Source organism: Sinohyriopsis cumingii, chromosome 14, assembly GCF_028554795.1.
Source record: "Sinohyriopsis cumingii isolate HCF-2022 chromosome 14, ASM2855479v2, whole genome shotgun sequence".
NCBI classification, from domain to species: domain Eukaryota; kingdom Metazoa; phylum Mollusca; class Bivalvia; order Unionida; family Unionidae; genus Sinohyriopsis; species Sinohyriopsis cumingii.
This window is the reverse complement of record NC_142974.1, coordinates 13,030,898-13,043,171: the sequence shown is the minus strand read 5'-3', so window position 1 is coordinate 13,043,171 and position 12,274 is coordinate 13,030,898. Positions and strand designations below refer to the sequence as shown.

General features: G+C 34.4%; 1 protein-coding gene across 1 annotated transcript in view; it reads right to left on the bottom strand.

The window, feature by feature from the left end:
- LOC149783274 (KICSTOR subunit 2-like) overlaps positions 1–12,274 on the bottom strand; it is a 55,119-nt gene that overhangs the window by 21,540 nt on the left and 21,305 nt on the right. The window contains exon 4 of the mRNA XM_089933088.1: positions 996–1,090. Within this exon, the coding sequence (XP_089789214.1) occupies positions 996–1,090 (95 nt within the window). The remainder of the gene's footprint in view (positions 1–995; positions 1,091–12,274) is intronic.

The window sequence follows — 12,274 nt, the reverse complement described above, 5'->3', positions numbered from 1 at the left end:
TCCTGTACATAGGGCTTCAACCCCTAACTCATGACACAGAACCTATTCCTGTACACAGGGCCTCAGCCCTTAGCTTGTGACATAGAACCTATTCCTTTACACAGGGCCTCAGCCCCTAGCTCATGACATAGAACCTATTCCTGTACACAGGGCTTCAGCCACTAGCTGGTGACATAGAACCTATTCCTGTACACATGGCCTCAGCCCCTAGCTCATGACATTGAAATTTACTTTTAAGATTACCACTCTAAAACCAAACATTTTAGGGATGAAAATAAGCATTTAAACTGACTCTGGTCCCAGGCTGTATCCTAATGCTCCACCTCCCCAGGACATAATCCCCATGGTAAAAAGTTTAAAAGTTTTGCCAGAACCAATATATAACCACATCTATACAACTGAGCATGAAAAGACAAATATATGCATCGATTGACATTGAACAAATCTGGGGCCCATCCTTGGGAAGTAGCCCTGGCATCTTAACTTGGCAACTTTTAATATTTCCACCCAATTACTAGAGATATGCTTACTTGACTTGAAAAGACAAATTTACATATTTTGCAGTTAAATTGGTCCCTGAATATGCCCTTACTCCACATGATTTGGGGTAGTATATGAGAACAAATGGAGAAGCATATAGATATGTATTTTAAATTTGCAGGTCATGTCTCATGTTACCTACAGAGAATATATTCAGAGAATGCAACATCACAGCAAGCTGGTTACTTGTTACAGTAATAAAATTGGACAGAGGTTTAGACACATACTTATCAGTACAATTTGTGAGGAGGACTGTGGTTAATGTTGGCTGAATAAGGATTGTGGTCAATTTTGGCTGAATAAGGAAAAAGACATTAAGAAAAAGATCTCTAGTCATCTTGTTCGAATTCGTAATTAATGTTACATGTCTTTTGAGATTTAGTTTTTCTGAAGATATTTTCAATGATGTAATAATAATCAGTTGTACATAAAACATTGTTAATTGCGTAAAGCACCTGGTCACAAAGTCCTCTGCTGATTTGGCTGTTAAAGCCTTCATTTCATTTGGTACAGTCTGCTTGGCAAGGACATCATAAAAATACAAGGTGAACTGAAAGAGAAAATGAAAATTATAGATATTATGAATACAAACTGTTGCATAAAATGATCAATTTCTATACTGAGTCCTTTACAGTCAAGTACTAATGACTACTATGTCCCACCAAGTCAGGCTGAGCTGACAACAATAATAATAATAATAATGAGGACTTTGTATAGCGCCTAGTCTTTAGAAGCTCTAAGCGCTTTACAACATTAGACAACACCTATAAGATAAAAACCTTATAATGATATGATTACAAAAATAAACACCATGAAATTAGAAAACATTAAAAAAATATGCAGAGAATATTAAAGGTAGGAAACAATGCCACGTCTGACCTTTATCCCATGGCTGGGATGATGTTAGTTAGGAAGCAGTTATGCTGGTGGTGACTGCCTTTCTTGAAGGCAAAATGTATCTGAGATCATGGAACAGTCCACCTTTATCAGAATTGGGGATACCTCCTCCTCAAAGAGTATAGGATGGGGTTAGCTTTTTGTAGTACTAAGGTTTTAAGAAGGAATGTTGACTGCCTGCACCAGAGGTGAGATGTTTTGCTAGTCATCCAACTCTTTTCTGCAGAGTTTGTTTGATATGAGACCAATGTGCTGATTTAATACCAGAGTTCAGATGGAAATTCACATTTACAATTTATGCATCAGCAAAGCAGAACAGTCTCCAATGTTAGATACATGAGGTAGATGATCCAATGTTAGATACAGGAGGTAGATGATCCAAAGTTAGATACAGGAGGTATGTAATCCAATGTTAGATACAGGAGGTAGGTGATCCATGCTGTTTCTCTCTCAAGGTTAGCTATCAGGATTAGCTGACACTTAAGATTCCCTCACTTCTGCAAAGTATTGTGAACTGATGGAGTGTGGGGAAAGGATTCTTTAGGGGAAAAAAAGACATTATAATTCAGGAAAATGGCATCATCTATACATGAGTTTGGATCTTAGATCACTGGGGCTGGTAGGCAACATTCTGACCACCAGTGGTGGTTGGACAAGATTTATGGTGGGGTATGGTAAACTGATGGCATATAGTGAAAGAGTATTGTAGATGCATTGAGTAGGTCAAGGAGGTGAAAATGTTCTATTGTTAAGAAATGACTCTAAAAGTGGAGGAGGGGCATCAACAAAATGATTTCCACATAAATATTAAGGGAAGACAAACCATAAAACCAAAGTGGGTTTTCGATATCATGCCCAGATGAATAAAGAGCTGGTATTTAATGTAATGACAAGGAATCTAAGATGAAACAAGAGTGAAATAATGTTTTCTGCAAAAAGTTGCTGCTGTTGTGGGCTTAATTCCATTTTTCTGCAAATGATAGGCTATAACTGGTAGAGAAAGAACCCAGAAAATACCAGCAAAGAACCACCAACTCATGGGAAACTTGCCAGTGCAAGCTTTCTCACATACCCACACAGACTGAGCCCAAGACTCATGTCAACATGGATAGAGGTAAGGTGGCAGTCATCAGTAAGGGCAAGCACTTTAGATTGCTTTGTAATCCTGGGAAACTTCTGCTGCAAAGAAGTGCTTATAGTGTGCATTAGGCCTTTAAGGTCTCCCTCTAAAGAGCGATGGGGAAGGACCTTGAGATACCTATGTTGCTTGCTTTAAATGGCACTTCAAACATTGCATTATGCATCGGACACTCTATCAGCAAAGATATGGCCAATAAATACACATGCTGAAAATGGAAGCTCAAAATTGTTGGCTCAGGGAGCTGTAGGAGTCACGGTACTAATTCAACTCCCATAGTAAACATATGGAAACACCATCATATTCAAAATTCAATAACTTTAAATTTCAGGGTGCTGATGATCAGACATATTTCTCCATCCACAACTATCCTTGGTGCAAGCTTCTGTGTGGAAAACACCATATGACCCATGGCATTTTTTAAAATCTACATGTGCATGAAACACATGTTATTGATTCTGCACCAAATGAATCAAGTGCTACTTAATTACTGAGTACTCCTAAGTCAAGCCTGTAAAAATACTAAAATTGCATCAATATAATTTTGTCTGTATTTTTTTAAAATTACAGATAGGATAAGCTCTCAACAGATTTTTTTTTATTACTAAAATTTTTTAAAATTTTCATTATTAACCAATTATGGACCACCAAACCCATATATACTCTTATTTGTTCACCCATTTCTAGACTGGTTCACAGTTTGTCTGTATAATTAGTACTGTGTGTCCTACAACCTTGGAAAGGCATCAAGTATGAACTTGTGTGTGTGTGTGTGCCTATGAAGGAACTGGACTGCTGCTTCTATGAGGATAGTATATATTCTAGTGAGCCATGGGCAGAGTTTCTCCAACTTCATATTGATGGGTGAAAGACTTCTTCCAAGGGTAGTTGAAAAATGGTAACATAGGCATAGCATTTTTACTAAAAGAAGGTTTCTGGGAAGATAAGTTGGATCAAAACTAAAATGTTCTTTCCCTATATTATGTGTTGGGTCGCTGCTGGCATGACTATTGCCACGTTGGTATCCTGTTATCAGACCATAAAGTAGGTATCTGGAGACAGCAACTATCATCTGAGGATGGTTGTGTCATTTAGCAGTACAGATGTGTACCACATGTGCATCTCCTATGTAAGCTACAGAATAACTATCATAACTATCATGGCCATAACATTTGAAATTGTTGAGCTATACATCAAAACTTCAGTAGTTTTCAAAACTGATCAGTTCTATTTAGAAACTGAATTTTGGACCTCAAACTAGGTGAAATTATATCTAAGTTTTTGGTAAACTTCATTTTCAGTTTTGAGAAATTGTTTAAAACTTTTATAATTTTTGTACTTGTGACCTTATTCGATAGCTGGTTATCATGCGTTCTCTATGTCAGGATGCTTTCTTTAAAAAAATTCAAATTTAGTTCACAGGTTTTCAAAAAATTGTTTCAAGTTTCTCTAACTTTTTGTAAAATTTCATCAAATTAAGTCATTAAAAGGTGTTTATATCCTAGCAACAACTGCCATATTTGAAGGCTGATTAGTATTATATAATTTTATAAATATGAAAGGCGGTCATGCCATGATACTTTCAAGTTTAGTCAAATTCTATTTAATGGGTTTTTGGAAATGTATTCAATTAAAAGTTTACCAATGTTTTTTGAGACAGTGGCTCACTTATTTGTTGCAATGGTGGTTACAGTTGAAGGCAGATGAACATTATTTGCACAAATTTAAAAGATTTTCATTCCAGGATGTTTTATGTCCAATCTGATAGAAGCCGTGTAAAGGATTTTAATTACCTTTATTGACAAACTGTGACACATCTGGCAGATCAGCATCACTTTTATACAAATTCTTAACAGGATAATCTGTGCCAAATTTTCTGACATTGGACAGGTAAGAAGAAGATAATAAAGGAACTGTTGAAAGATACATGACAGATGACTCATGATGCACGAAGTATGACAGATGACTCATGATGCACAAAGTATGACAGATGACCAATGATAAACAAAGTATTACAGATGACTCATGATTCACAAATTATGACAGATGACTAATGATGCACAAAGTATGGCAGATGACTCATGATGCACAATGTATGACAGATGACCAATGATAAACAAAGTATTACAGATGACTCATGATTCACAAAGTATGACAGATGACTCATGATGCACGAAGTATGACAGATGACTCATGATGCACAATGTATGACAGATGACTCATGATGCACAAAGTATGACAGATGACCAATGATAAACAACGTATTACAGATAACTCATGATTCACAAAGTATGACAGATGACTCATGATGCACAATGTATGACAGATGACCAATGATAAACAAAGTAGTACAGATGACTCATGATGCACATGGCATGACAGAAGACTCATGATGCACAAAGTATGACAGATGACTCATGATGCACAAAGTATGACATGATTCACAATGCACAAAGCATGATAGATGACTCATGATGCACCAAGCATGAAAGATGACTCATGATGCACAAAGCATGACAGATGACTCAAGGTGCACAAAGCATGAGAGAAGACTTGATGCACAAAGCATGACAGACAACTCATGATGCACAAAGCATGACAAATGACATAGAGCTATAACTGTCCTTATGTCCAGGTGAACCAAAAATCTCTAGGTAAATTACATAAATGACTTAGCATGTAATAAAAGAACAAATGCAATGAATGGTCCAGTACTGGGTTGAAGTGAAAGTACTATGGACCCATGGGGCAAGCAAAATGACAACAATAAAATTTTCATTTGACAAAGTTTAACATGGACCATGTGGCAAGCAAGTCAGATGGCAACAATACAATTATCATATGACATTGTCAGACAACTGAAATGTGAAAATATTAATCAGCAATGAAGATAGAACAAGAAAAAGACAGCAAAATAACTCACATATACTTTCATGAGGTAAGACAACTTCAAGTAACTCAAATGATAAAAAAGCACAAGTGAGTGAATTCAGTATTTACAAAGCCCAAAGAAATAGCATGCTTCAAGGAACAACTAGTTACTAATATCTCATGGCTGAATAATGTATTTGAAAAGGAAACAGATGAAACTATCATCCATTTAGTGATCAAATACCAGCAAAAATCAAGATGGAAACATGAAATTAGCATCCATTTAGTGACTGAATACCAGCAAAAATCAAGATGGAAATGTGAAATTGCCATCCATTTAGAGTTTAAAATACCAGCAAGAATCATGATGAAAAATGGTGAAAACATTATCCATTTCATGGCCAAAAGATCAGCAAGAATCAAGATGGAAACTGGTTAAAACATCATCCATTTAGTGACCAAAATGCCAGTAATAATCAAGACTGAACATGTAATAAGTTAATATTACAAAACTTGAGAAACATAAGTATATTAACAAACAATAAAAAATAGAACCTTGTTTATCACATACTCAGCGCACTTTAGATAAAGTGTATAGTTTAATATTTCTGATATGACAACATGTTAACATATCACTTTATGTGATACATTTGTGCCACATATTAAGCCTGTAAAAGTCTTGTGCAGTATTCTTTTTACTGACTGGCTGTGTAAATGGCTGTGTGATCATGAAACTTTCCTGGAACTCTGGTTTTACTATTACTATCAACATTCTGGTGGCCATTTTTTAATCAACTGCCCAATGGGAATTGGGGAAACAAATTGTCACAGGAGTCTAAATATGGCCAATTTCCATCACAGGGTCTCATTTACGCCTTATATAGCAAACATATCTTGCATTGAATAATTAAGTATAGCCATAAAACAGGAACATTTATAACAAACAAAACAATGGCTATTTTCAACTGACAGTAGACATGGGGGGAGGGGAGCATTATACCTGTAATATAAAATCCACCCTATATACAAACATTGTTTAAATGTTAACTTATAACAGTAAATAAATTCACCTCTGTTCACAGAAGAATGTGGACATAAACCAGTCTTCCAACTGGCAGAGATTTATCCAAAAACAGCATTTCTATGTGGTAAAATAGATCCAATATGCTAATGTTTTTTTATTATGTGGTGCAATTCCAACTCTAAATAAAACTTGTCTATGTCTACTGTAGTCTACTGTTCCAAATCAAATCATGCAAATATCTAGTCAGAAATATATTACAGTAAATCTGGAATAATTTCTGCATCCAGTAAGCATCCCTTCACATGAATAACCCACAACTGGACTATTTAGTAGCAAAACTGCCACACTTTAGTTGTGAACATTAATCATATACCCTAACACGAAATCAAACTATGGGACATCTATATGACTATGTTGAAAAAGGATGTTGTCTGTTTTAAATTTTCTATTTATTCATCAGGATAGTAGCTCATTTATTTATAATGTGTACAAAAATCTACTTTTAAATGTTAATAGCTATAGAACCTGGGTGAATCAGCACTCACAGGTGCTGATGTTGGGAGTGATCACGACCTCGTTATTATGAACTTCTGAGTGAGGCTGAAGAAAATTAAGAAGCCAAAGAACATCAGGCTCAAATTCAACCTTGAACAACTGAAGGACCCTAACATCTGCAAGTAATTCCAAGCCACAATTGGAGGAAAATTTGCTCCACTCCTTGTGATGGATGGTAATGTCAAAGGGATGACAGACACCTTCAACACAGTCATGACAGCAGCTGCCAATAACATCAGTGACTTCCATCAGAAAAAACCCTGGGTTACAGAAGAGATTCTGAAGTTGTGTGATACCTGAAGAGAACTCAAAACACAAGACACATAACAGGGGCAATGGAGTACAGAGAAATAAACAAGAATATCAGAAAAAACTTTAAGAAAGCAAAAGAAGATTGGATTGGACAAAAGTGCACGGAAATAGAGAGCAGTCTGATAAAGAAAAACAGCAAAAAGGCATTTCAGATTGTGAAAGACCTCACCAGAGAGAAACAACCAAGAGTCAGTACCATTCAAGACAAAAATGGAAAATTCCTCACAGAAGCAAGTGACATTGCAGAAAGATGGACTGAGTATTGCAAAGAACTCTACAGCCATCATTCCACAGGAGACCCAGAGGAGCTTGAAGTTCCAAACTCCTCAAATGATGATGATTTCCCCATTTTCAAAGAAGAGGTGGAGTCAGCAATAAAAGCACCGAAGAATGGGAACAGCTGAACTTATCAAGAATGGGGGGGGGGGGAATCAGTGAAAGAGCTACTAATAAAAATCTGCAACAAGATCTGGCAGACAGGTGAATGGCCAACACAATGGACCCAGTCACTGATTATAACACTCCCCAAAAAAGGCAGTCTCCAGCTGTGCAAAAATTACAGAACTATCCGTTTGATCAGCCATGCTAGAAAGGTAATGTTGCTAGAAAGGTAATGCTGAAGATCATCTTGAACAGACTGAAACCGCAAGTAGAAGAAATAATCGCTGAAGAACAGGCCGGGTTCCGGAGTGGAAGAAGCACAACAGAACAAATATTCAATCTCAGAGTTCTGTGTGAAAAGTACTCGCAACAACAACAAGACATCTATCATGTGTTCATAGATTTCATAAAGGCCTTTGACAGAGTGTGCCATGAGACATTGTGGGCCACAATGAAAAAGTATAACATGGGTCAAAAGTTAACCAATACCATTGAGCAGCTGTATGCCAAGGCTACCAGGGCAGTAATTGCCCAAGGTTCTATGGGGGACTGGTTCCAGACAACAGTGGGAGTGTGTCAATGCTGTCTCCTGTCACCCAGGCTTTTCAACATCTACTTAGAGTGCATCATGAGCGAAGCCCTGGAAAACCACTGTGGGACAGTCACATTGGAAGGTGCAACATCACCAACCGCCGCTTTGCAGATGGCATTGATGGGCTGGCAGGCAGCGAAGACGAGCTTGTCACCTTAGTGAAGAACCTGGATGAAACATCTTCCAGATTCGACATGGAGTTAAGCGCTGAGAAGACAAAGCTGATGACAAATAGTGGCAAACAAATCTCAGCCAAGATTAAAATCAGAGGACATGAACTGGAAACAGTGAGCCAGTTCAAATATCTTGGTTCCATAATCACCAAAGAGGGATCAAGAGCAGAAATTTTGTCAAGAGCAGCACAAACAATGGCAGCTACGTCAAAGCTAAGACCCATCTGGAGAGACAAGACAATGTCTGAAAACTAAAATCAGACAATTGTGAGCTCTAGTCATCTCAATCTTTTGTATTCATGTGAGGTTTGGACCCTGACAGCAGAATTATAATGAAGAATCCAGTCACCTGAAATGAGATGCTACAGAACCATCCTTGGCATCTCTTACAAGGACCACATCACAAATGAAGAAGTGCGTAACACCATTAGGTGCAAAGTAGGCCAATATGAGGACATCCTCACCACCATCAAAAAGAGAAAGCTGAAATGGTATGGCCATGTCACTAGAGCCAACAGTCTATCCAAAACAGTCCTGCACGGCAGCGTCCAGGGTGGCAGAAGGAGAGGTAAACAGAAAGAAGTGGACTGACAACATCACAGAATGGACCAGGAAAAGTTTTGTGGAGACACAGGCATTGGCACATGATCAAGACATGTGGAGGGACATGATCAGATGTTCAGCTGCACAGTGCCTCGACGACCACACTAGGTCAAGAGATTGATGATGATGATGAGCTATAGTCTTTGAATCTGAGTCTATTTTTTTTTGTATAACAAATAAAAGGTGCAGCATATGAGTTGGATTTAATGAAATTATTTCTTCTTTTCTCTAAACTATTTCCATTAATATCAAAACAATACGATAAAGAGAATCTCAAATGGGTATTGATTTCATATTAAATTGATAAAACCCTCTGAATAATGTCCAGATTTGGCTTGTATCACCCATTGAATATTCAATCATTATTACTCAACTGTTATCATACATTGAATATTAAATCATTATTATTCAACTTGTATCATAAATTGAATATTTAATCATTACTATTCAACTGGTTGTTGTTGTTGTTGTGGGGTATAACGCCATTTTTCAGCACATGATAGGCTATGCATGGCGGCCAGTATTAATGGTGGAGGAAGAACCCTGGAAAACCCCGGGAAGAACCACCGACCCACGAGAAGCTACTGGCAAGCTTTCTCACATACCCACATTGGCCGAATCCTAGACTCGAAGCCACGCAGACAGAGGTAAGATGGCAGTGATCCATAATGGAGAGAGCTTTCGACCACTCTGCCTCTCGGGGCCCGTTATTCAACTGGTATCACACATTGAATATTAAATCATTATTATTCAACTGGTATCACACATTGAATATTAAATCATTATTACTCAACTGGTATCACACATTAAATATTAAATCATTATTATTCAACTGGTATCACACATTGAATATTAAATCATTATTATTCAACTGGTATCATACCCTGAATATTAAATCATTATTATTCAACTGGTATCGTACCCTGAATATTAAATCATTATTATTCAACTGGTATCATACTCTGAATATTAAATCATTATTATTCAATTGGTATCATACATTGAATATTAAATCATTATTACTCAACTGGTATCACACATTGAATATTAAATCATTATTATTCAACTGGTATCACACATTGAATATTAAATCATTATTACCCAACTGGTATCACACATTGAATATTAAATCATTATTATTCAACTGGTATCACACATTGAATATTAAATCATTATTACTCAACTGGTATCACACATTGAATATTAAATCATTATTATTCAACTGGTATCATACATTGAATATTAAATCATTATTATTCAACTGGTATCATACCCTGAATATTAAATCATTATTATTCAACTGTTATCATACATTGAATATTAAATCATTATTACTCAACTGGTATCACACATTGAATATTAAATCATTATTACTCAACTGGTATCACACATTGAATATTAAATCATTATTACTCAACTGGTATCACACATTAAATATTAAATCATTAATTACTCAACTGGTATCACAAATTGAATATTAAATCATCATTATTCAACTTGTATCATACATTGAATATTAAATCATTATTATTCAACTGGTATCACAAATTGAATATTAAATCATCATTATTCAACTTGTATCATACATTGAATATTAAATCATTATTACTCAGCTTGTATCATACATTGAATATTAAATCATTATTACTCAACTGGTATCATACATTGAGTATTAAATCATTATCACTCAACTGGTATCACACATTGAATATTAAATCATTATTACTCAACTGGTATCATACATTGAGTATTAAATCATTATCACTCAACTGGTATCACACATTGAATATTAAATCATTAATACTCAAATGTTATCACACATTGAATATTAAATCATTATTACTCAACTGTTATCATACATTGAATATTAAATCATTATTATTCAACTGTTATCATACATTGAATATTAAATCATTATTATTTAACTGGTATTACACATTGAATATTAAATCATTATTACTCAACTGGAATCACACATTGAATATTAAATCATTATTACTCAACTGGTATCAGACATTGAATATTAAATCATTATTATTCAACTGGTATCACACATTGAATATTAAATCATTATTAATCAACTGGTATCATACATTGAGTATTAAATCATTATTACTCAAATGTTATCACACACTGAATATTAAATCATTATTACTCAACTGTTATCATACATTGAATATTAAATCATTATTATTCAACTTGTATCATAAATTGAATATTAAATCATTATTATTCAGCTGTTATCATACATTGAATATTAAATCATTATTACTCAGCTTGTATCATACATTGAATATTAAATCATTATTACTCAACTGGTATCACACATTGACTATTAAATCATTATTAATCAACTGGTATCATACATTGAGTATTAAATCATAATTACTCAACTGGTATCACACATTGAATATTAAATCATTAATACTCAAATGTTATCACACACTGAATATTAAATCATTATTACTCAACTGTTATCATACATTGAATATTAAATCATTATTATTCAACTTGTATCATAAATTTAATATTAAATCATTATTACTCAACTGTTATCATACATTGAATATTAAATCATTATTATTCAACTTGTATCATACATTGAATATTAAATCATTATTACTCAGCTTGTATCATACATTGAATATTAAATCATTATTACTCAACTGTTATCATACATTGAATATTAAATCATTATTATTCAACTTGTATCATACATTGAATATTAAATCATTATTACTCAGCTTGTATCATACATTGAATATTAAATCATTATTATTCAACTGGTATCATACATTGAATATTAAATCATTATTATTTAACTTGTATCATACATTGAATATTAAATCATTATTATTTAACTTGTATCATACATTGAATATTAAATCATTATTACTCAACTGGTATTACACATTGAATATTAAATCATTATTACTCAACTGGTATCACACATTGAATATTAAATCATTATTATTCAACTGGTATCACACATTGAATATTAAATCATTATTATTCAACTGGTATCATACATTGAGTATTAAATCATTATTACTCAAATGTTATCACACACTGAATATTAAATCATTATTACTCAACTGTTATCATACATTGAATATTAAATCATTATTATTCAACTTGTATCATAAATTGAATATTAAATCATTATTACTCAACTTGTATCATACATT